This window comes from Melozone crissalis, unplaced genomic scaffold (assembly GCF_028551555.1).
Source record: "Melozone crissalis strain CALT ecotype California unplaced genomic scaffold, PUWL_Pcris_2 ptg000005l_1, whole genome shotgun sequence".
NCBI classification, from domain to species: Eukaryota; Metazoa; Chordata; class Aves; order Passeriformes; family Passerellidae; genus Melozone; species Melozone crissalis.
In genome coordinates, this window is record NW_026535783.1 from 35,250,670 (window position 1) to 35,277,164 (window position 26,495).

General features: G+C 37.9%; 1 protein-coding gene across 3 annotated transcripts in view; it reads right to left on the bottom strand.

Moving 5' to 3' along the window:
* The window catches only part of ERCC6L2 (ERCC excision repair 6 like 2), a 40,127-nt gene extending 24,678 nt beyond the window's left edge, over positions 1 to 15,449 (bottom strand). For all 3 annotated transcript variants that reach the window (XR_008483766.1, XM_054286715.1, XM_054286723.1), the window contains exons 1-8: positions 15,356 to 15,449; positions 12,428 to 12,852; positions 10,113 to 10,232; positions 8,444 to 8,637; positions 5,703 to 5,864; positions 4,351 to 4,558; positions 2,789 to 2,929; positions 1,227 to 1,340 (exon numbers count right to left, since the gene is read on the bottom strand). Coding sequence is in view for 2 of the 3 variants with exons in the window: in XM_054286715.1 (XP_054142690.1) it covers positions 1,227 to 1,340; positions 2,789 to 2,929; positions 4,351 to 4,558; positions 5,703 to 5,864; positions 8,444 to 8,637; positions 10,113 to 10,232; positions 12,428 to 12,852; positions 15,356 to 15,377 (1,386 nt within the window). In the remaining variant the exon portion in view is untranslated. The remainder of the gene's footprint in view (positions 1 to 1,226; positions 1,341 to 2,788; positions 2,930 to 4,350; positions 4,559 to 5,702; positions 5,865 to 8,443; positions 8,638 to 10,112; positions 10,233 to 12,427; positions 12,853 to 15,355) is intronic.
* Positions 15,450 to 26,495: the final 11,046 nt, after the last annotated feature.

Sequence of the window (26,495 nt, forward strand, 5' to 3'; positions counted from 1 at the left end):
CTTCTGGCCAGAATTGTCCATTTCAAAAAATCCTCTTGCCTTGACATTTGCACTACCCAAGGGTTCTGCACCAACATTTCTCTTGACTCTTTCAGGCAAGCCAGTATGGGAATTACATATTGTTCCACAACAAAAACTGTACAGGAAATGGACTTAAGGTGTTTTAAAGCCACGTAAAGCTCACTTGCTAAATTTAGCTCTGAACTTAAACACAATCTCACACTTTAAGTCCACTTTTACAGAGAGAAAGAAAAGATTACATCTCCCACCTAAGAATATCACATGTAAGGGCCTTCAATACTCAAGGTACATGCAGTATCCGTGGTAAGAAAAACTACTAAGTATTAGTTTCTTAGTAGATGTTGGTAAAATTAATAATTATGCATGATGCAGAAGACTGTAAGTCACAAAATACCTGCATTCCATTATTTCAGAGGTTATTTAAACATCAGATGTTATTACAACAAAAACTACATTTGCAATACACAAAAAAGCCCACTAAAAACATCTGGCTATATGCTGTGTGTAGTGTGCTGGACACTGAAAGTAACATTTATAAAAAAGCAAAACTGTTTTAATGGAACAAGCTCACAAAATTAACTAGGACATTCCAATATCTCTTCCTTGATAGATTCTAAGAAAAAGTGGTAATGCCCCTAAATCCCTTTCCTCATTCCTGGATCTTAAGGCTCACAAACAAGCATTTCTGAAACTGCTGTTTGTGGGTCTGGTTGCTTGCCATAGTAACAAGATAAGCTGATACTGATCTTCCATTGAGCAATTTTTTCTAAAACATGTTTCTCATTATTTAAACAAACTCAGCTCTTAACATAAAATACTAGAGAAAAAACCCATTCTAATTATCTATTATTTATTTGCACAAAGACATTCCTCTTATAGGCACTCCATAAATGTAACAAAAATTTATGTTTTTGTTACATTTATGAAACCCTATTAGAAATCATGAAAAATTACTCTCTCTCCTAACTTCTTCGATGTTTTATAACCCTTACTTTCAGATATGAATCAACTAAATGAACATGTTGTTTTGTATAACATCTTTATAAGGTATCCATTCTGTATGACTGAATGGAAAAGGAATCTTACAAAATATCTTAATTGCAGTTAGTTATGGCTTATAAGGAGGCCAGCAGCAATTTTCATTCAAGAGTTTTCATCCCATTTATCTTCCAAAAGTCCATTTTTTAGATACTTCTGAAACTAACCTGCAGTTTGCTAGTGTTGTCTGTCTGCAGCAGTGCAGCATGGTTTGCAACCTTCTGTAGGATCATTAGGTAACTGAAGCGTAATGACTTAATCGTTTCACCATGTGCATTTACCTACAAAAAGAAACAGTTTATGCAAACAAATACTACTGAAAATAAGTAATAATCTCAAATAAATGCTATTCTTACCAGGTTTAATGCATTAACAATACTATAACTGATCCCCAAGAGATGAATACTGTATTTCTGCTAAAAATGAACCAAGTTCTGTTTTTTCTTCAGCTTTGTCACCCTATTAATAGAAACATCTTAGTAACTTCTACAGACATCCCATGGAGATAACCAAGAATTCTTTAGTAAACAAGAACATGGTAACTTTGTAACTAATTAAATCAAGCAAGACCAGTTTGAATGCCTTCTTACCTTTCAACTGCTAACTTTATTTTTCTTTCCGGCAAAAGCTTTCCAAGCATCTCAAATAGCAAAATTCAAGCTTTGCATATTCTACAGTGCAACAGCAACTGTGCAACAGCATCAGCTATCTTCCTAGTTATGGCTGGCTGGCTTGACCAATATTTGTTTTCCTTTCCCTTCTCAAGTTACTAAATTTGACAGTTAACTTTGGAATAAAACAGTCCATAAGAGCACTCAACTATCTGCAGGCCTGCCTACTGCCCTTTTGTGAATCAAGTCCACCAGCATTCCTTTTTTCTACAAAACACCACTAGAAACAAAAGTCTGCAAAGAGGGCTAATATCCATGGAATATTAAAAAAAACTGATGAGGGGATTGCTCATAAATAAAGATGCAGGAGACTGAAGAAGCTACATCATTTAGAAAAAACTCAAAACACTCAAAACAAGAATCAGAGCAGGCCAGAGAGATAAAAGGGAGAAACAAGCATGTGACACATGCTTCTAAATGTTTAAAAGATGTGCTTAATCTGAGCCTACTGAGTGAGGTAAGCAAAACAAATACAAAGCTAGACTGATCAAGATTTAAAGAAGTCCGGAGAAGATCAAAGAAATCTGCAAAGCTGTTATTCATGGACGAAATTCGACTAGTGCTCTTCGCTGTTAGATTTCTCCCCTCATGAAGCAAGAGAAAGTGGATGTTTAATGGCACAGAAAGGCATGACTGCAGTTAGAACACAACTAACTACCCAGGCAGCCTGCTGAGCTCATAGGGCCTCCCATTCGCAGGTCCTGCACAAATTGCCTGAGGCACCTGGAAGCAGCATGCCTGACACATACTGAACATCTCAATGCAGTGCTCTTGTCAGTATCAACTAAATCACAGGTGCATCTATTGATACAAAAGATCCAAAATTTACTGCATAGGGAACAATCACCTGCTCAGGGCGTGCAAAGCAGCTTTGCAGTAACCTCAAAGTGCTTAACTCTATCATGCTGGTGATGCAGCTCCCTGTGTTTCCAGCTGGGATGTCCCAAACAGATGAGCTACAACTAGGCAAATATTTCAATCAGCTCTTCATCAGCAGAGAGTCTCTTGAGAAATTCAGAAGACTATGCGCTAAAATCCAAACAGTGCCAAGTTCTTACTTTGTAACAACAGTTCTTCCTCTTACGGCCACTGTTGCAGCTACAGGGCTCTCCCGCTCTTAACACCAAGGTTACATCATCTGTCTCTAGCACAGCTTGGTACACAGCCCTCTGGAATTCAGTGAGGGAACAAAACACCATCTGCCAAAGAGGAAACACAAGAAACACTATCATGTGCATCATACAATGAAAGGCAAAAAACCACTGCATCATAAAAAACAGATCACAGATCACTGAAAATAAAGTAGAAATAAATTTTAGACTTGCTCAAATAGTTAAACAGGAAATTATTCTATCACCAAATGAAAAAAAAAAGTGGATCTTTACACCAAAGTAGCATGAAACTGTAGCAAAAATGTATGCACACTTATTTTATTCCACCCCAAAATTCTACAAAGAATATCAATACCATTCTACAAGAACCTGCTGTTATTTTGCTCAAAACCTTTAAACATGGCTTTTGTGAAGGAATAGGACGAGGAAGGAACAGTGAGAGAAGTAAATGCATAATGTTAATTAGAGATTTCTCTCTGTTTTGCAAGGTGTTTAATTTGCCCTTTCTTTCCCCTTTTTAGGCATTAGCTGTTGTAGGGCACTACCGAAAGCCACAAGCAGGACAAACAGAATTAACAATGAGAAGGCATGGATCTACAAAGTGCTATGGCGAAAACTGATCCCTCTTCTGAAAGACCATGGGTGGCATCTCCATGACATCTTTAGTCTTAAGCAGCAGGAGACAGAAATCCCAAGATCATTCCTTAACCTACGCTATCCACATAGCAGCAGCACCATGCTGAGCTACAATAATACAGCAGTAACCTGAACATATACTCACATTAACAAGATAATGAAAAGAATAAAACCTGCTAGATTCAGAAAGGAGACTGACTGATGTTTGTGTTAATCTTTCCTTCGGAAGACTGCCTAGATGACATTATTATAAACTAAGGATGAAGAAAAACACCAAATTTTGAAAATAAAACCAGATGCAAACTTACATATTTGTCAACTCAGAAGAAAATATTTAGCAGAACTCTTATCTATATCAATAAAGTATAATCATTTCATGTAATATTTACAATTGCATCAGATGAACAGGATTACAGGCCTATCACAGAATCATTTTGTCTGAGATTTTTCTTTTATTTCAGGATTGAAAATGAAGGAGTTAAAAGCATACTGTTCCATACACAAAGTTTCAAGATGCAAATTCAGAAGTTCTGCATAGAATTTCAAGACATACATTTACATACATTGCTTTGGGCTTGCAGAGATAAGGACAAAAACATACATAAAACAGATGTGTAAAACACTAGACAGAAGACTGGCTGAGCATTTTCATGCTTGATTAACTCCATTTCAATGTGCAATCATAGTAATTATGTGAACAAAGCACACTACTTCAAGTGCACTTTTTCCAAGGCTATAGAGTCTTCCCAAGTTAAAAAGATGAAGAGAGAACCATAAACTACAGACATGATGCAAGAGAGAAAATACAACAAGAAAACTAAAGAAGAGATACATTCATTAGCATTGTATTCAAAATGTGCAGGCACTCTTACTCTGTCTTCCTTTTTCGGCAACTGATCACTGATAAGCGCTTTGGTACGTCTCAGAAACCAGCCAGACATTGTTCTTGCTAGCTTCACCATGGCCTTACGACCTGTTGCTAGCTCTCTTTTAGTTGCAGTGTGCCTCTGGCCATGCTCCACTGGATCAGAAAATTTCTTCTTGAAATGCACTCTGCTACCTAAAAGTCCTGGTACAGCCCTATTAAAAAACAAAAGGGGATGGGGGATTGATTCACTGATTTAAACCATACCATAAACTCTTTTTTTTCTGACTAACAGCAAGCTATCTTAAAGTAGCAGTCACTAGATAAACCACTAAAAATTTTAAGTACAAATAGAAACAGATACTATTTTAAGACATGCCACTTTTCCTTTGTTTTCTGTGATTCTCCAATGCTAAGACACACCCCTCAGGAAAAGGGTTCCAATCTCAAGAAAAGAAAAAGTTTAGCAGAACAACAGAAATCACAATTATATAGAAGCTCTAAACTACAAGGCTGCTAGTGTTGAGGAGCCTAAACTGGAAGCTAAACAGTCATGTTTTCAATATTTGCTGGTTTTATGAAATCAGAATATACAGATATTACAAATAACTGAATAAAATCTTGAGAAACCCAATGGTAGAAAGAATTTAGTAACTGTTGGCAGCATTACACATTGGAACAATTTACTAAGCTTAGAATATTCTTCCTGCTATTTCTGTTCTGTATATCCTCATATTTAAAATATATTTAATATATTTGCTTTGTTTCTCCTCTGCGAAGCATTCCCAGAAGATTTAAATTTGTATCTATGGTGAGTTGCACCTCTCCTTGACCATTAAAAGTTTTTCTGCACAAGACTGTTACTTTTCAAATATGTGTACTTGTGCATTTTGGAAAAAAAAAAGCAAAATATTATTATTTTCATCCTCCAAGTACATCAGACTGACCTGCACATACTGGACAGAGCAAAGGGACTATGTTGGTCAAGGTTGTGTAATGATTTCCTATCTACTGGGCAAAGAACAGAAGAAAAAAAGAGTGTCCCTAGGGGAAAAAAAAAAGGAAGAAACAAAAAAGGGTAATATGGGAGGCGGAGGAAGAATAATTCTAACTACTTCCCAAATTCCCCAAAGAAGCCAGCTGGGATGAACTCTAAATGTATGAAGTAACTGTAAAATACCAGGAGCTTACCTCCTCAGTAAGTTATATTCTCAAAAAAAAGCAGGTGTTTTGAGGTTGAGGGCTGTATTTTGTTGTTGTTTTTTCATAACACAGATGGGTCCATACCATCCAGTCCTGCCCCAGCCCCACTGCACAGTCAACACACAGAGATGTTTAAACATAAAAGAAAATATTTACCAGTCCATAACACACCAAAGTTCCTTCATATTGTTTTGAAGAATGGTTCCAGTAAGACCTATGCGAACATGGCATTTTAATGACTTCATGGTTTGAGTTATTTGAGCCTTTGGATTCTTGATTCTGTGTGCTTCATCCACTATCACAGCAGACCACTCTATACTGCAGATCAAAAAAAGATTTCATTAATTGACACTACTTGTCCCATCATCCCACATACATACAAAAAGTGAAGCCAGCCACACGAACAGCTGTGATTATAACACATTATTACTTTTTGATTTCTCTGTTTTGCTACATAATATCACTCCATTTCCTTATATTGTTTGTTTAGTAAATTAAATTAACATAGTTGAACATAATGGCTAAACTACATCATCAAATAAATAACCTCCTGTTTCCTGTATCAAATGCTTTCTGTGAACAAAGAAGCTTTCAATCTGTGGACCAATAATCCAGCATATCTCACTAAAATTAACTCCACTCATAATTAAGATTTATGAAAAATAAGTAAGTCTCTGTAGGTAAACTACCGAAATATACTTAACATAGGTATACTTCATTTTACCAACAAAAATTATCCAAGGCAAATACCAGTGAACTGAAAACATTTCAATCTGCATGGTTTCCTACAGTAAAGTATCACTCAAGAAAACATATACAATACCAATATAGCAAAGGAATTTTAATATTTTGGGATTGTGATGACAAGGAACTTCACTATAAGCAGTAACCAAAAGATATTTTGCAGCCAATTCAAGAATAAAACTTAGGGGTAGAATGACCTGTATACTGAGATAATAATAAAGAAAGACTTCAAGTCCTTAGGAAGAGATTTACTAACTTTATTAATTAAATTTATATATATGAATATTTCAGAACACAACCATATCCAGATTGATATGCTGCAAAAAGCTGAAGCAGACATGTTTAGAGATGTTTAGTAGAAAATATCTCCTGAGCAAGCTGCATTTAGTTCACTAATGAAGGCTATCTTGTAGCATTTTTGCTAATCACTAAATACATTCATTCATGTTCAAGTTCCTACGCTCCCAAAATATGCTAAAAATTGGAGTTTCTGAAAAGCCTAACGGATGTTCATATCCTAGCTCCTTCCACTTAAATCTCTCATACTGATTTACATGCATAACTGAGCATATATATCCTTATTCCTGACAGCTAATTACTTAAGAGCAGCTTTTGAGGCCAATCCATCACTGTATTGAAGCAAGACACAAAGCTTCTCCTGGTGTCAAGATCACAGGCCCATCCAGTCACATCCTGCGCAGAAACAGTTTGATAATCTGCATGTTGAAGAAATGTATTTGTAGTCACATATTAGATCTCCTCCACACATGCACCTATTCCCTGCCCACAGTCCAGTCCATGATCAAGCATGAAGAGTTCTTCAGAAAGAACACAAATCATTTATAACAACTTTATTCTTCTATCTGTACTTCTCTATTCCCTGTACTTCAGACCTGAGCACAGAAATGAAGATCTGATTGTTTTGATGATGGATCTCCAGACAATTAAGGTACCCTCTGGGGCCTGGACCTTTCCCAACACCTGAAATGCCAAGATCTGCAGATCCACTTATATCAGCTGCTGAGGGCAAGGTGCTACCACCAGCCACTGACACAATTCATACCCTACTTTCAAGATGACATAGGGGAAAAGGACGTTTAGGATTGGATAAGAAATGTGTGGGTTTAAATCTCAAAGCTTTTAGGGTTCAATAATCTCATCAAGCTGGTGAAAAGAGCAAATAACAAGGAAAATACCTTTTTGAGCATTTGCTAAAAATTCCAGGTGATTGCTCTCCTTATACTGACAGACAGAAATACTTTCTAAGTATCTTTTAGCAGTCATCAGGTTCCAGGCAGGCAAGTCCAGCATCTTTCAGAGAACATTTCGTAAGTGTGTTACCAGCAACGACTGGTTTCATTCAAACACTTACTGCTACAAGTGTCCCATTACAAAGACAGTTGCATTGAGTCTGTCTGAGATGGAGTTGATTTTCCCACAGCAGCTCTCACTGGTCTGTGGGTAGCTGGAAAGGTGTTGATAACACACCAGTGCTTTGGCTGCTGCTGAGCAGTGCTGGCACAGCATCAGTGCTGTCTCTCAACAATCCCCCCATATCAGCAGACTGGGAATGGGGAAGATCCTGGGAGGGGACAAAACCTGGCCCACTGACCCAAACTGACCAAAGGGATAACTCATCCCATATGGTATCAGCTCAGATACAAAAGCTAGAAAAGGAGGAGGAATGGGGCATTTGTTATTTATGATGTTTACTTTTCAGGGCAACTGCTACAAGTGCAGAAGCACCATTTCCCAGGAAGTGGCTCAACGCTGCTAGCTTATGGGAAACAGAAAACAAACCTCTTCTTCCCCTCTTTGTTTGTGCATGCGTAAACTTTTGCTTTAGTAAACTGCCTTATCTCAACTGAAGAGCTGGTTTTTATCTTAATTTTTCTTCCCTGTCCAGCTGGGAAGAGACTGATAGAGTGGCTTGGTGAGCACCTGGTGTCCAGTCAAGGTCAACCCACCAGAACTCTACAGGTTAAACTCAGAAGTACAGGATAAATTCAGTAGTACAGGGATTCTTCTCTGCCGCGCAGTGAGTCAATGGATTTAACAGCAAATATGTTGTACGGAAAAAAGTCCTTGAAAAGAACAATGCACGATTAGACAGTTAAAATTCAGTGTGTACAAAAACATATTAAAACTATTACCTGTTAAATTCATCCAAATATAGGCGAAGCATCTCATATGTTGTAAGAGCAACTTCAAATTTCCCTTGCTTGATGCGACTCAGGTCATCATCTTTTTTACTGCCATGTAAGACAGAGACTTTAAAGTAGCCCCATGTGTCTAACTCATCCTTCCAGTTGTACAGCACTGAAAGAGGGGCCACTATGAGGAAAGTCTGAAAACAAATATATATTACAGTATCACCAGAAAAAATACAACATAGCAATTTCTCAATAACGGAAGTCAAGATCTTAACTATTTTACTGCTCCGAGCAGTCTGACTGTTTAATTCTGCCATTTCAAAGGATGTAAGGAAAATATCTAAAGTTAATATAAATTCAAAAGTAATCAGTTTACACTGAGCAAGTATACAATGCATCATAAAAATACTGTCATACTAAAATTAAATACTAAAAAACACAATTAAATTATACGCTTAACAAATGCAGTAAGATATGAAACACTATCATTTTGTGTTGTCATAGCATCTGTGTATATATATATATTTGTAAAATGTTTTACAAATGGAGAAAATAAAAGGATGAAGAGGGTAAGCAGCTTCCTCAAATCCGTAAGTCTAGTCATCATGTGACTTGAAAACAGATAGTCCTGAAAAGAGTTAAAAAAATTAGGACAGCTCATACAATTCACTTAGTATCACAGGATAATAAAATCAAAGAGGTAGGAAGTGACCTTGGGACATTTTCAGTCCAACTTTTTAGTCAAAGCAGTGGCAACACTGACTTCAAACCCAAGCTTAGCCAACTGAGGTCTTCAAAATCCCATAAGGATGGATGGGGTCTACAACCTCTCTGTGACCTCATTCAACATTAAATGTCCTCAAAGTGACATTCTTTCCTCACATACAATCAAGAGCCAGAATCATTCCTACTTCTTTGCACATGAAGTGCTATCCCTTTACCCCTTCCTCTCAGCCTGTATTTCCTGAGGAAATGTATCCATTACTCACAGAGCAACAGTCACGTAACCCATTATGCCAGTCAAATTCTCTAACTATTGCAGCAAAATAACAATGGAAAATAGAAATCACATGGTTTCAGTAACGGGTAAAATTAAAATGATCTTCAGATGTGTCTTATTCACATAGAACTTTTACATGTATCTTTTATTTGCTGTCACTGTATTTCATTACCTAGATTACCAGCCAGACTTACTTCCAACATTATGACAGTCAATCAAGAAAACACAAGACATCACAAGGCTATAGGCATTACACTTTCCAAAAATAGGGATTTGTCTTAATTCAATACCCTGTTATTTAGACACACGTTTTTTTTACTTTAAAAATATCATCACAAAACACTAATTTTCTACTCACTGAGTTTTTCAATGTACTCTAGCCACAAATCTAACCCAGACACCTCCAAATGTTTTCCATTCGTGCAGGTGAACAGTAGTAATAGATTAGACAATAACAACTAGAGAGAGAGAGAGGGGCACTATGGCAGTCTGGAAAACAGAAGGCTTCTCAAACACTACTAGGACAGGCATGAAATCCGACTTCAGCAGCTGAATTTTAAAATTTAATGTACATAAACTCCTAGACCAAACAAACAAACAAAAAAACCAAACAAATCCAAGTATTGTCTTTCATCAAAATCCTTAAGTTAGTATCTCTAAAAGTTGTACCTTCTTGGGGTTACAATCTGAGCCCTTTTTCATTGTCCGCAGCAAAAACTCCGGCATATTATTTTCAATATCCTCACGTGTTCCCTTTTTGTGCAATACTGCAGCCAAAAATGAAATGACCTTGAGAAAGAAAACAATTCTCAGTAACTATGTAAAATAAGAAATTGAATGAATTCCACAAAAAATAAACATTTAGGACAAAATCCTGGATGGGGCTCTGGAAGGTGGTTTGGTCTAGCGGGGGCGAAGATTTTTTTCTGGGGGGTGCAGCAGTGGGTGTTTGTTGGCTATAAATAAATCTGGTTTTAAAATGGGACCCCTCCCGCCTCTGGATTCCCAAGAACTCCTTGAACTAATGATAAGAGCAATTAATTGCTCTATCTCAGTCCTTTATTCTTTAAGTGGAAATGTCACAAAAATACACAAGAGACAGAGCCAGGAAAAAACAGATGAGGTTTGTCTTGCAACTCTCCTCCTTTTCAGGGTACTTGAATTTCAGATCAGAAAACAGAAGGAACAGATATCCTCTAACTATCCTCTCAACTTTATTTCTGCAAATGGAAGAAGAGGCTTATCCTACAGGTTTGTTTTTTACTAATACACCTTTTTCTGTATGTTCCATTCTTTCGAATTCCTGTTCTTGACATCAAAACCATGTTCCTCCTTTTGTGTCATATTCTCCCATCTGCTTCAAACCAGTCAAGGTGATTATGAGAACACATTTATTACAATATACCACAGCAAGGACAAACATCCCAGCACAGGCTATTCCAAACTACTCCTATCATGTTCCAAAACAGGAAGAAGGTAGAGGAAGATCTGGCCAGAAAATGCAAATTAAAAATTCACTTGGGATAAACAGTATCCATGGACTAAGTAGCAGCAAAGACCAGGTGCATCATCAGAGAGGTGCCCTTCTTTTGAAATCTCACATTGCTGGCTCATATCCAGCTCTCCACCCACAAGAATCCCCCAGTCCCCCTTCTCAGGGCTGCTCTCTACAACTCCCAGTTTGTATTCATGTCTGGGAGTGTCCTAGCCCAGGTGCAGCACCTTGCAGTTGGACTTATTGAACTTCATAATGTTCTCATGGGCCCAATTTTCAAGTTTCTCCAGGTCCCTTTGGATGGCATCCCATTCTTCTGTTGTGTCAACTGCACTGCTCAGATTTGTGTCATTTGCAAACTTGCTGAGATTGCACTCGATCCCACTGTCTGTGTCATTGAGGTAAACATTGCAGAGCAGTGCTCTCAAAACAGAGCCTGAGGACATCACTCATCACCAGCCTCCACCTTCTTAAAATGAAGCATCAGCTAACAGATGATACAAATCTTCATACAAATCCATGATACACCTCTAAATGCTCTATGCAGAGTTTTGACAGCTTAGTTTACCCGCTCCTCTTGTTAAGTTTGCTACAGGACAACACTTTTGTTGTGCTGAAAGACATCTATCAACATTCTCCTAAAAGGAAAGACAATAGGTACCACAACCAATACCTGTGAGCGAAGAAATGAACTTGCACTGGACACATGGAGCAGGACAAAATAGAGTGGGACAAAAAGTATCTCCCACAGAACTCAAACCACTCACTTTAAATCAGACAGACTGTAGAGAATTTCCACACATAAAATCACCTTAATTATAGCAAAGCAAGTAAAGAGCAAGTAATGAGCAAGTAATGAGCAAGTAATGAGCAAGTAAAGAGCAAGTAAAGAGCAAGTAACTAAAAAAATAAGTAATTTAGGTTGGATGCAAATTCCAGATTCAAAGCATAATGAAAAAAATCCAGCTACACTTTATCCTCTCATCAATCAAGCTGCATTATTAAAAAAGTGATGGAAGTAGCATGGAATACCAAAGCACTATTTCCAGAGATGGGAGTGAAAGTGTCAGTTCTTTTGCATTCCCAGAACAGTGAAACTGTTTGTTTTCAGAAAAAAAGGAAAAAGGTATTTTAAACGCAAGAGTCACATAAGGGTCTCAAGTTCTTTTAGTGTACTCCAGTGCAAATTGCTTTCATGACAGGCAGGTAGCAATCCTCAAAGTAAATACACTACCATTTTAACTATCATAATTACTCGTGCTTATACTAAAAGGAGTCACATCCCAGTTTTATGGCCTGTAAGGAGTGAGTCTTAAATCAGAAACGCACTCCTGGCTCTGAGCGCTGTCCTGGGCATCATGTCCTGCCTCATCCATCTCAGCAACAGCAGAGGGAGGTTTAAATTTCATAAAAACAATGCTTTTAAAAAAAAGATTTACAGATCCCAGAAAATACTACCTCCTCCCTCAGTAACAAACAAAAAGAATACCTGTATTGTCTTTCCAAGGCCCATATCATCTCCAAGAATACACCCTCTTTTATTAGCATAGTGTCTATACAGAAACTGGGCTCCTTCCCTTTGATAATCACGCAGGTATCTGTTAATTGTATACGGGATAAAATCGCCATTGTCAGATAATTTAAAAGCAACTCCAGGAGATGGAAGATTTTGGTCAGGAAAATATGGCTTTTCCAGATCACCTTCATCAAATATTAAGCTTTTCCAGGATCCTCTACTGTCTTTGACTTTACAAAGTTTTGTTATTAGTATTTTCCTTTCTTCAGACTCCAAGAATGATACAACAGCAAATGATTTTCCATTCTTGTCCTTTTCAAGAGAAGTTATTGTTCCTTCATGAAGTTTTCCATTTTCAAAACAAGGGGCAAGGCATTTCTCCCCAATACGCCAATGATCTATAAAAAAACCAAACACACATAGTGACAAGCTGGCCTGATGTACAAAGTATTTAATTTCTTCACAATTAAAACAATGGATATAAATTTAGTTTACAAAATTCATACAACTCTCTAGAAACACTTTATTGAAGGTAGCACTAGAATCAAAACAGCAATTACTGTTTACAGCTAGACATAAAATTACAGTTTGCTCTAACACCACTATTTTAGAAATAACAGAATGTGTATAGGAAAAAAAGCAAAATCCAGGTTCTGATGCATTAAGTTAACACAGTGGCTTCACACAGGCAAACACACAAAGTGGAAAGACCTCACATCGCACTGGCAATGAAAAATAATACAAGATACCTCTACTAAGAAAAACAAGATCTTCACTCTTCACAGTAAAAAGATCTCACAAATAATGGCTCCACACAAAGTTTTCCAAATCCCAACTGATAGAAAAAGGGATGCTCTTTTGAGTTTGCAGAAACAATTTCTAATCTTCCCCCGCTCAGTCATACTAAAACAAAGGGATGATTTGATTCATTTCAGAACCTTTATTGTTTCTTATCTATTTGCTGGAGTGATTTTGATACTTACAAGAAAGTAATTATCAATTATCATGAGATGCACCTTATTTATAGGAAGGAGTGAGCCAGGGAGAATCTTCCACCAGAGCAAGTATTCATCATTCTATGACCAGTGGTGGTATATATTCCTGGACACATCAACCCAGACATTTTTCACAGGTAAGGAAAAAAGTTCTGAAGGCAAGAAACTCCACCTTAGCCTATTTTAATGTCTCTGTGTAAAAACTGCAAGAAGACTCACCAAGTTCAGAGCACCTAGAAGCATACACTTACAGGATAATGTCCACAATGTATTAGTTAAATCAATGATAACCACTAGTCATTTACTAAATTTATTTAATTATATACACTTAGAAAAAACAAAAGCCTCCATATAGCCAAGCCCACTATTCTGCAGCTAGCATTAGCCCTAAGCTGATGTGCAGGTAACAATAAAACTAGTACAAGCCTACAGAACATCCTTATTCCAAAATTCTTTGGCCTCTAAAATATTATTTTAGTTACAGAGATTGCATGGGCCACAGGTAGTTTGTCTGGTTAGCAAATACCAACAGACTCACTCTTTCAAGTAGCTCCACTCCCCTTTCAACACATGCAGATTCCTAGAATTTGGTGACTTCTGACTAAAAATATTGTGGGTCTGCTCTGGATACAGGTCACACTTTTTCCTGATATGAACTTCGATCCAAAGACCTAAATTGATGGCCCACCAGTTCTTACACTAACAAGATCATAAACCAAAGTCTCTCCCTTCAATTCACTATTTTGCAGATCTCTTTAATAATGGCCCCATCATCCCTTTTTGGAGTTCAGCCCCACACCTTGTGACCTGCTACATAAGCTGCTCCAAGACTCTCAGCCATTCCCTCAGACCTTCTCAAAGACTTGAAGCTGAAATGTAACTTTCTGAGGCAAAGGGTGAAATACAGGCTGTGTATTCAACAAATCATACATAATTAATCCTTAAAGTTCATGGTATTTGTACACATCTCTCATCTCAATGTAAAAAAGACGAGTACATTAACTTCTTCCAGTAGTATCTAATTCTTTCTGCAATTTCATGAGAACAGGAACCAAAACTGAAAAACTGAAACCAGCTACGTTCAGCACACTGCTATATATGCAAATCAAAGTGCTACAGAGCACTTCTGTAGTTCCTTTTTTTTACAGCAGTGAAGGGACATGCAACACGTTCAGAAACTCTCAAGTTAAAGCCATTATTTAAGACGACAGAGTTTTTGTTTTTAACAAAGCTTTTACTTGAGGCTAAGGAGTTGCATACGGATCCTCACAACTACAGTTCAGGTGCAGAGTGGAATAAATTACACTGGGCAACAGTACTAGTGTTACTAAACTCCAAACTGTGAGAAGCAGGGAACAGAATGAGAAAAAGGCTGAGACATGAAATGGTATAAAGAACACCATTGCTGCAAAAGGCCAGAAAATAATGCTGTTAAAGCCAAAGCATGAACTGCTTAGTTTAACTAGCCTGATTCACCAAGTTCTTGGCTTCTGAATTAGAACCATAATTTATGTGGATCAGTTTTTAAAAATAAAGACAATTATCTAACACGGCTTCCTAGCATGGGTACAATACATTTGCCACCAATGATGAAAGCTGGTATTTAAGATGCTTACCTGTACTTACGCCTTTTACTACAGGTGGAAAAAATGTGCCACTGTCAACTTTGACTGTACTAAATCATGGTGGTAAAGGCCTCCTGTCATACACTAGCTCCTTTCAACCACTACTCCTCTATGAAACTATGTCGAATGCCTTCTAACTAGTGAGGGCTGACAACCTAATTTAAAATGCAAGGTTTCGTTTTCCTTTCGTTTAATTTTTTTTTTGTTTTTACACTCTAATAAATGACTGTAAAAACAGAATTCGAGGATATTGTAGAGCAAGACACATGGAAGACGCTTACCTGGGACACCATCACCACACATTTTAACTTTTGGCCGTGCAAAGCCCGACGGGGGCCGCGGGCGGAGGCAGCGGGGGCGGAGGGGCACGGGCGCGCTGGGGACCCACCGCCGCCCCTCCGCCGGGGGGGTCACGGCGGTGCAGGCGCCGAGGGAGCGGCCGGGGCGCCTCAGGCGCCGTGGCTGTCCCCGCTGCCCGCACCGCTGCCCGCCCCGCGACCGGCCCCGAGCGCCGCAGCCGCGCAGACCGAGCCCGCGGCCGGGGCCGCACGTCGGCCGCGCATCGCCCCGCCCCGCCTGGCGCCGGCAGCGCCGCGCGGGTATCGCGAGAAGTGCGTTACCATGGTGCTCGGTGCTCAAGGGCGCCGGCGGGAAATATCGCGAGATGTTTCGGCGGGGCGGCGACTGGGTCGCGCTGCCCGACGGAGCCGTGTCGAGTTCTGTCCTCGTCAGGGAAGGGGAGGCTTGGAGCTCTTGGAGTGTATCCAGCACAGGATTAGGAAGCTGATTAGGGGGTTTGGGAGGATTTCTTTTGTGAGGACAGGCTGAGGGAGCTGAGGGAGCTCTCAATGTTGATAAGAGATGGCTGAGGGGACCATATCAATGTGTATAAATACCTGAAGGGAAGGTGTCAGAGGGTGGAACCGGGTTCTTCTCAGTGGTACCTAGCAATAGGACAAGAGGCAACGGGCACAAACTGATGCACAGAAGTTCCACCTTAACATGAGGAAGAACTTCTTTACTGTGGGCAGGTGACCATGCACTGGAACAGGTTGTCCAGAGAAGTTGTGGGGTCTCCTTCACTGGAGATACTCAAGAACTGACTGGACACAATCCTGTGGAATATGCTCAAGGATAACCCTGCTTGAACAGGGAAGTTAGACTAGATGATCCCCTGTGGTCCCATCTAAGTTTAACCATTCTGTGATTCTGGGCAGCAGGGGTAAAGAGATCTAAAGTTATTCTCTGCAAAAAAAAAAAAAAATTGGAGAGGTGAGGAAGCAGGACAAAGAGTCGATGCAATGGAAGGCAGAGCTGGCGCAGTGCAGAGCAGCCAGCTGAGTGGAGATGATGGGTGCTGAGAGCCAAGGATCTGATATTTGGGAAGAATCAAAATCAAGAAAGACCCACTTGTTTACAGCCATTCCACCTCCATCCATGAAAACCGCTCTGCTTTCAGGGGAGCTGAACTGGACACAGTTAGATTTTGCAGATTGTGAAGGCAGTGAGTAGCAATTACCCGGTTCTTTCTGGAAAGAAAAATGGGTCCCACCAAGAAATCTATTCAGATTGACTCATATCTCAGTAGCAATGCAATGGAGTATTACATGAACAGTATGGCTTCCCAGATCCTTGCTATTATTTTGACAAAACGCCTTTACATGCATTTAATTGCACTATACTAATTTCACTTCTGAAAGTTAAATGCTTATGTGTAAGGAGCATGTAAGATCTGTTTTTAAATCAGCTTTGATTTTTAATGCAGAAGACGAGGTATTTTGGATGATTTCTCCATTCCTTTTAATTATCTTTCAGTTTATATAATTTTGGTGAATTTATAGAAGGGATTGAACATCAGCAGTAAAACACCTATATTCTTTCGGCATATGCCACAAAATTCTGTACAATTAAGATGGATAATGAGACTACCTAATCAAAATTCTTCATCCTACAGTATTTTCAGAAGCAGGACAAAGCAGGAGATACAGTCTCCATGCTGTTTCTGCTTGCAGCAAACATGCAAAAGGCTGCCTTGCCTTGTTTGCTCTAGGAGTAATACAGACTTGTGCAGCCTAGGGCAGCATTCATTTGCTTCTTTGTCTGCTATTAGCCAGAATTTTGTTCCAAAAGAGGTTAATGAAAGATGGGTGATGGTTGCTCAGCCACTTAAACTAGACTAATAGGAAAATAGCAAGCATGAAAGCACTATGTTAGTGCTATGTTAGAAAATTCCACTGTGAACTACGTGAGCATTGAGCACCCCATACATTACAGGAGGCTGCTCAGAAATAGAGAATAATATAGTACCAATGCTACATTATTTTTAAAAAGTGTGTAGTCATGCGTTCATTCCAAAGAAAGATGAAGGAAACTATGCCAACCACAAAAATATCCCAAAACTGAAAGGAGTGGCATGCCAGATTTTAAAATTCTCACTGAAGAAACATGTGTAAACTGTACAAGACTTCAGGTACATAACAGACCTTGATCCTGAGAGCATCTTTAAAAAAGGAGCAAGAATATAGGTTCTGATTCTAAGGAAGCTTTAAAAATGTATTGTGTTTGAAGATAAATGTGTGTTTATTCTACAAGGTTGCATTTGGTTCTTATGAAGCTGTTTGTGCTTAATAAGGACTCTGATGCAGGCTTGAGCTGCTGTTTTACAGTGACAAATTTGGTATTCTGCCTTCATGAAATAAAACATAAGAAAAGTTAAATTCTTTCTTAAGCACTGCAATTTCTCTGATAAAAAAGGCAGAAAAATTCTACATACAGTTCAAGGATCCATTGTGCTTCTATGTCAGTGATAAGACCTTGATGGCTTAGCTGGAAACAGCATTTCACCTGAAAATCCTGATGAAGTCATTAGGATGAGTCTTCCTTACGTTTAGGGACACACTTGAAGCTTTTCCATTCAGGAGAGAGAACAAAGGGAGAAAAGCACTCTTAACAGGAACAGCAGGGTGGCTGTATGTCAACAGGTAGTTTTCTTTTTACCTTTAATGTTTCTCTTGCCAGCTACAAGCAGTTTCTGTATCTTTACTTCACTTTGAAGAAGAAGCTAGAAATCAAGCTGACTCACTGAGATTAGGACTTCTTTAGTGCTATCCCGTGTTTGGACTGGGCCCATAATGAAAATGTATCCCAAGGCCAGAGAATATTTAGCTCTGTCACATATCTTTAAAAGTTTTTGGAAAATGTAAGTCTTTTCAGGAATCTTTCTAGCACAAGATAGAAGTTATTTTCTGGGATGTCAAAAAATAACTCACATTGTGTTTCCTCGGGAAAAGATTTGTAAAAGATTTCATTTTGAAAAGCTGTTGCCATTACTGAAAAGTTGAATATATCCAAACTCTATATTAAAATTTGAACTCTCTTCATATCTGACTTAGTTTACATTTCGTAAGAGAAGTGTTAGGCTAAGATAACAACCAAAGCAAATACCATAATGGGGATAAGCACTTTTTAAATATGTGCTATATCCCTGAAAGCATTTCACATGTAACATTGTGGCCTTCCTGTTCACTCTTCTTTGACAGGGAGAGGAGACAAATTAACTGATGTGCATCTGAAAAGGGCAGCTTGGTTACAGCATCCTCCACATCAGTATGTCTGAAAACACAGCAAGACTGATTCTCAGATACACTCAGCATTTGAAAGCCTAATCAAAACCCACAGAAAGTACAGGCACCTAGAATTCTTTTAAATGTCAGTTGTTCAATCCAATATTAGAATATAAAATATAGGAGAAAAAAGAGGTGGTTCAATTAATTGGCATTAACTAAGCTTGATAGTATTAAAAGTGCCACAAAGAGGAACTTCACAATGTGATATTCACCAAATTAAGATATTGGAAAGCCTTTTGCACCTTCAACAGTTTATTAGCCACAGTGTTTTAAACATTACCCATCAACAGTATTCAAGAAGCTCTCAGAGTTCTTCATGAAAATGAGCATGACTGGGTGTTCTGAATCATATCCATACCAAACAAAGAGAAGGCATTAGAGCCCCGGTGTGCAGCTGCAGGGCCACAGTTCCTCCTTGTGATCATAGAGATGTGGAGGGATAGCTCACACAGCTGAATGCCACAGTGGGCTGATGTGGGCAGGATTTAGAAAGGACAGGTCAGGACAGTAGGAGCAGATTTGGCCTTTTATCTCAGACAGCAGCAGGGATATGTGGAGCTCTACGTGGTGGTCTGTAGAGACCACAAGATGTTGGAGTCCAGGGTCTTGAGAGAAGGGAACAAGGCAAATCTAGTAGTAGGATCATGACCCTGAACTTCAGGAGTTTGCTGGCTTAGGCATTAGGGGAAAGCAGTATATGTTGTTCATCTTGATTTCAGCAATGCCTTCATTCTTTTCTCCTGGAGCATCCTTAATATACAGGCTGATGAAAAATGGACTATGTAAATGAGCAGTGAGGTGGTTGAAAGCAGGCTGATCTTGTGGACTTAAACGAGTGTCATCAGCAGCACAAAGTCCAGCTGCACTCCCATTACTAGTGTATTATTTTGGGGTATGATTCTGAGGCTGGTACTGGCCATTAATGACTTGGATGGTGGGACAGAGTGCATCCTCAGCAAGCTAACAGATGACACTCAGTCGAGAAGAGTGGTTAACAAACCAAATACTCGTGGTCTCATGCAAGGTGGGGGGTGACATGCTGGAAAATGGGTAGGTAGTAATCTCATGAAGTTCAACAAAGTCTCATGCCAGCAGTCAAATAACCCTGCACTATAGACTGGAGGTTGACTAGTCGGAAACCAGCTTTGCAGAAAAGGGCTTAAGGGTCCTGGTGGACATCAAATTGTCCATGAACCAGCGGTGCATCCAACAGCATGGAAGGCCAACAGCATCTTGGGCTTTGTTAGGAAGAGCACTGCTCAGCAGCCCAAGGGTAGCTCATATCTCTCCACAACAAGAAAAACTTGAAGATAGTGGAGAAAATCAAGGCCATGAAGTTTAAGAGATTGTAGTTGGAATTGTGTAGGCTTGAGAAAAGTTTTGGGAGGTCTTGTCTGTGCACAAACATTTCATGAGCAGGTAGTAAAAGGATACTTTGCTCAATGGTTCCCACAGCAAGAGGCAGCAGGTGCAAACTGAAACAGGAAATGCCATTTAGAGATAAGGAAAAGCTTTTCAGCTGGGGGAGTGGCCAAACACTGCCACAGTTTGCTGAGAAAGCTAGAATCCACATCCTTGAAGAGAGTCAAAACTCATCTGGACACAAGCCTGAGCAACCTGCTTGAGGTGATCCTACTTGGAGTAGGCATATTTGGGCTAGATGTACTCTAGGGCCTTCCACCCTTGGTCATTCTGTGAGTGAGGAATTGTGCAGGTTAAACTGAGTTCTGGTTAAGTACTTGTGCTATTATTTAAAAATTAAGAGCTGTAGATAGCAGGCAGGTTGCTTAGACAGAATCCAGCTTGTCCTGTTGCACAGTGCTGTTAAGATATGGCACCATTTCTAATCTACTTCTATGTATATTTCTCATCTTATCTTCTGGTTATTCTTAATAACTTTAAGATATTCAAGTCATTCCTCTCTTTTGTACCCTCAATTGTAAAACAAAAGCCTGAAAATGCTGACTAAGGATGTTTGGAAATGCTGCACGCTTAAACATGGGCACAACCCATAAAATAGATAACAGCTTGGGAGTTTAACTTAGTGAGTCAGATATTCCTTGTATTGTTAACTCATTTTCCCTCAAATTATACTCTGGCTAGTCCTAAATCTTACCAACTCTTAGAAGCCAGGGTAGTATAATTCTTATAACTGCTGTGAAGTTGTCCTTTAAAGTTTGTCTGCCAGATGATGTGTTACTCAGCTTGAATAAACCTGAGAGACTGCTTCCACAAGTGTTACAAAGTATTGATTCATTTCCTTTGAGTGTCTGGCTAAAGGGTGACTTGAGGAAAATGTCAAGTTTTGTTCTTAAATAAATATTGTATATAAATGGATCATGTCAGCAACACTCCAATTTCATGATTGCCTGGAGTGGGAACTGTGTAATGAGCCTTGTCAGCTCCACTGGATTTTTAGCAGGTATTTGTATAGAGCAGTTTTGAATGTTTCAGAAAAGTCTGTGAACATTTGAAAGGCTTTTGGACCAGTCTCAGTTACACTCTGGGTATGGTTAAATGAAATCAGCATCATTATTCTTCAGAGAATCTTTTATTATGTGTTTCACTTTACAAATAGAAATTATTTTAGAAAGGGAACAGATCTTTCCATTAGGACTAGTAGTTATAGAAATACTTTATGCTTAATTACAATTTTGTTTGGTTCCCGTAATCTCTTTTTTCCTTGAGGAAAAAATAAAAGTACTTGCTTCCTCAGGTTTAATTTCACTATTTTTTGAGGTCTGATTGACAGCAAAACATGAGGGGAATGATTTAAAAGCAGTGCACACAAAAAGAAAGCAAAAAAGACTAGGGGTCAGGTACGGTGACATGGCAAATTATTCTCAAGAGATAAGAAAATCTTCTTTTAAACCTCCTAAGAAGATGAGATGAAAATGTGGTCTGGTGTGGGAGATTTGAATATCTTTCATAACTAAATTTGTAAAACATGTAATACACAGCCCTTGTAAGCAGCTATCTGGCTCAGTCATAAAGTCAAACCTAGCCAAAATATCTCTAACCAAATGAAAGTATAGGAAATATGAATGCCCACTGTAAATTGCTAGGCTGCCGTGAGGATCCACAAATAAAGAAAAACTGTATAGTGATTTTCTTGAAGATAAATCTTGATTTTGTTTCTTACCTGTTTTAAGCAATTTACATCATTAATTTTGTGAACACCTGATAACCTAATGGGTTATACTTTTGAGGAAACGAGCAGAGACATACATACAAAACACAAAAAAAAAGCATATTAGGAAGCAACTCTGGAGCTCCATTAAGTATAGGACTCCCGTTTAAACACAAAAAATTATATTCCAATACTGTGAGTAGAATACAGTGCTTTTTACAAGTTATTTCCTGTGTTTCTTCTTTGTGCTGTCTATATGTCTAACAAAGTAGGGTAGCTTGATGAAGTGGCAGTTTTTAGGGGAATATTATAGCTGTGTACAAATATGCTAGAGATGTAAACTAGAGACAGGCTAAACTGGGGTCTTGTCAAACAATTCACCAGTCAGCTCCCCTAAAGCATGTAAGAATGGTGGGGTTTTGTGTGGAAGGCAGGGATATTTTTGCTGTATCCCTGAGGGTATTTTTCTCTTACTCTGAAGTCATTTAACCTCTTTTAGTAGGGGAATCAGACTGCTGGTGGTGCCAGAAACCACAAACGTCTGGGACCAGTATGTCAGAGATTATTTCTGCTGAATCAGCTCTCAATATAACAAATGTATTGTCAGTAACCCAAGCACATTTTATAATACAATAGTAACTACACTGTAAAGTATATCTTTGATTTAGACAAATTTTCAGCCTCTGTTCAATGATTTACAAAAGTAAATGTGTTACAAAAGTATGAAACCTTTTGTGACACTGGCAATAGATTATAATATGAGTAAAACTGTGGTAGATTTTTTTCAAGTTTATGCTTATAAATAAAATGGAAGATAAAATAGGAGAAATATCATTATATGATTTCTAAAACATCAAAGGACTTATCAAGCCAGCTACCATAAAAGTTACTTTAACTGATATGAATCAAGAGAAATACATTCTATATTAAAAATTAAGTTGCCATACATACATTTTAATGTATAGATGTAACTTAAAATTGTTGCTAGGTATCTGATCATTTTAATAGATAATATCTCTTTTGGGACTATTCAAAGCAATCTCTTGGCCTGTACATATATGTGCATATGCAGATTGTGTGTTCCTGGCCCAAAACCAGACTGAAACCCTTTCCTAGTTTGAAATTAAGGCTGTTCAAATGCAAGTATCTGTAATTAAAACATAATAAAACCACAAAATAGCACACTTTACCCCTATGCCATAATAGCTAAGTCATAATGTCCAAACCAAAGAAATGTAGCCAGAAAAAAAAGACTAAAATATACAGCATTCTATTGCTTCTGCCTTCTGCACAGGCCCACCAGGGACTTCCCACAACATTCAAGATTATTGCCAATCCAGACCTTACCAGCCTTTCTTCAAATACTTCTGTCTGTTGTGGTTGAACCTGGGGGCTGGTTCTCTCCATGTGGGTCTTTGGGTAAAATGAACTAGTAACTGACTACCTAGGATAAATGTAAAAGGAAGTCCACTGACTTTGACCAAAAAAGGAGATGGTAAAACTCCAGACCTGCAGTCATAGGTTTAATGAACTGGAAAAAATAGCGGAACAAAATGTTCCCAACAACCAGTCACTCATTGCATGGTTTTTTTCTTCTTTTTCTTAAAGATATTAGCTTTGTATCTGTAGGTGTGAGGGAATAATTCTGGTTTAAGACAAATTTGTTGTTATTATGACTTCTTTGATATTTATCATCTAACTACTACAACTATGGAGGCATAAAAATAAACGGAGTAGAAGTTGTTACCATAGATACTGTGGCAAAGAAGTCACCTTCTCAGCCAGATAGTTCAGGTTACATTTCATCTACATGATATAAAAAAAATTAGTTACATTCATGTAAATATTTTCTTAGAATACTTTAGGTAAACTGTAGGAAGATTAAAATGTCTCAATTAGTATGTGGCTGTGTTCGTTACACTTGTGTGCATATAAGGTTTATGTAACTAGTACAAACTATCACAATCAAGTAAGTTTTCTACAGTGTCTGGGGTGTTCATTCACAGCCCCAAATTTGTATAAATATACCGAAGGAAAAAAGTGTTCAAACTTTCGCTTGATGCAATATTTTGGATCACTACCATCCTTTCACAACAAAGACGGAACATCAGATTCTTTTAGCTGAGTGATGCTCCAATTATTTTCTAAACAGAATGAGATTAGTCAGTACTTAGTTGTAGAACAAATGAGACCCTCAGTTTATTATGCCATCTCAGAAAAAAAGCAGAATCCAGAAAGAATTTCACCTTTTTTCTAAGAAGCCATGTAATCTTGATTGCTTAAAAAAAAAAAAGAAGGCAAGCTACTATTAACTCTTGTAGGGTAATAGGTTGTTTTGACAATGATGTCATTATGCAGATTTATGGACCTATCTTTCAGCTTCACTCAAGATCTAATTTGCGTCAATAACTCCCAAGGCTTGAGAATTCAAAAGCTGCTGGAGCCCTTCATGAATTGCCCCTTATCCTCAAGGACATTACAGCAATTACAAAGTAACTTCCAAACACATTTATTTAAACTGCATATCCCACGTTGGAAAGAATAAGCTACAACATTTACACATTTACATATACACAGAACCTTTAAATATGCAACAGATGTTTCATTTTTTGAAGAGCTCTTGAATTCATTGACAGGCCTTTGGCTAAACTGATGAATTAATTTGTTCAGGGCGGATTTCATAAGTCCTCTAATAATTCATACCCTTACACATCTTGACTTGATTTCTGAGGTCTACAGCATGTGTTTTAAATGTTTTAACCTTTACTACTTTAATCAGGTAACATTAATTTCAGGGCTGGATGATGATCAGTCATTGAAAGATACAGTTGACTAGGAAATAAAATTCAATTTGTCAGTTAAACAAACCTCCACATCTGAAATAAGAAATAATCAGTCTGTATTACTGGATCTCTGAAATGCTGAGTGGTTTTGATGTCACTCTCCCTTTCAAGAATGTATAGTGGTGGATTGCTAAGTACAGCTGGATGCAATGCTCATATACAGAAACCACACTTGCCATGGTTATTTATAACCAATTTCTCAGGGTGATTTTAATGTAAGCCTTTAGCTCTGAAATGAGAATTTATTTCTATAATTTTAAGCTATTTTTCTTTAATACTTAGAGGCTAGATACCGATTGAAAAAACAACAAAATCAGTCTGGAAAACAAATTTTGCCTAAGCTATTTGCTTTGCAGACATTTTCAACTTTGTTGCTCTGTTGCCTCTGATGTAATGTACAAAATTATGTAAAATTGGACGGGTTTTTATTGATATGTCTGATCAAGTGCAATAAAATGTTCAAGTAAAACTGTATAAAAAAGGCTTTTCTCTTCCATTGCTAGACAACTGACGTAACAGCCACCCACACACTAAAATACATATTTTCTTACTACACTGGGTCATTAAAAGGTCCAGAAGTCTAAAACCACTCAGTTATTATAAGAATATATTATATTTAGAATGTTTTTATTTCAGATGGAAACCACAAACAGTACAAATGGCCAGTTTTTGCCATTCATCTTCCATGATATTGACTCATAAATTGTGGTTTTGAATATTGAAGTCTGAGTACATCTGTGTTGACTGTGTATTTCTAGTCCCCATCTGTAGGAATGTGCAGAATTATGAGTACTAGAACCTTATTTGAGACACTGATATTCATTCAGTAATGTTTGATACTTTTTTATTCTTACAGATTTCTAAAAAACCTATGTTGCATCAAGTACATTCTTGGACTTGTGAAAGAAACTCAGGATTAGATAGTATATAACAGACCTGCCAATCTTTCAGCCAATTCTTTCAATTCTTTCAGCCTTCTAAAACAAACTGAATACTGCTAAAAATGCATCTAAGTGGTTTACATTTATTTGAAACAGGTTTGCAAATAAGATTTCTTAATCTGGGCTAGTTATGTATATTTGCTTTTTACAGCTGTATTGTAAAATGCTGTCCAGGAAGTCGAACTACATTACATAGGTGACAAAAATAGTTGAAAAATTAAAATTCTGCTTACCATCATGTGTTTGTTAATTTTCCAATATATTCTGAAAACAGGAGAGTAAAAAAAGTTTATTTTTTACCCTTGATGTGTTCACTAGTTTCCTTCTTGATAGTTTCTCTGTGTGCCATAAGAACCTCAGCCATGAGCTAAGTTAACTAGAGAAAGTCAAGCAAAATGTGTATTGTCTTCTATGTGCCTTTTCTTTGACAATGGCACTTTTACTGACCACTCTATCGAGAAGATATGTTTTGTTAAATTTTAGAAATGTAATATAACAAGAGATTTTTTGAGGAAATGGATAATAACTTTTTTAGAAACTTTTAAAACTTGACTGGACAAAATGCCAAGCTTCTAACCTGAAATCAGGCTTCTAGCTTGAAACTGGGTTTCAAGCTTGAAATAAGATTTTGAGCTTGAAGTTCTTCAAGCTTCTCTGTTGAAATTCTAATGCAAAATTAGTCCTGTTTTTAGCAAGAGGGTGAAGGTATAATCACTGAGAAGTTCTTCTCACAAGACTTGTCAAAGATTCTCCTCCTTTTCATTGCAATTGGCTCAAAAATTGAAGAATTACAAGAGGAGACTAGTAGATAATATAATCACATCTAGTTTGCTGAATTACTTGGAAGATTGCAATATATATGATCCAATATCCAATAAAAG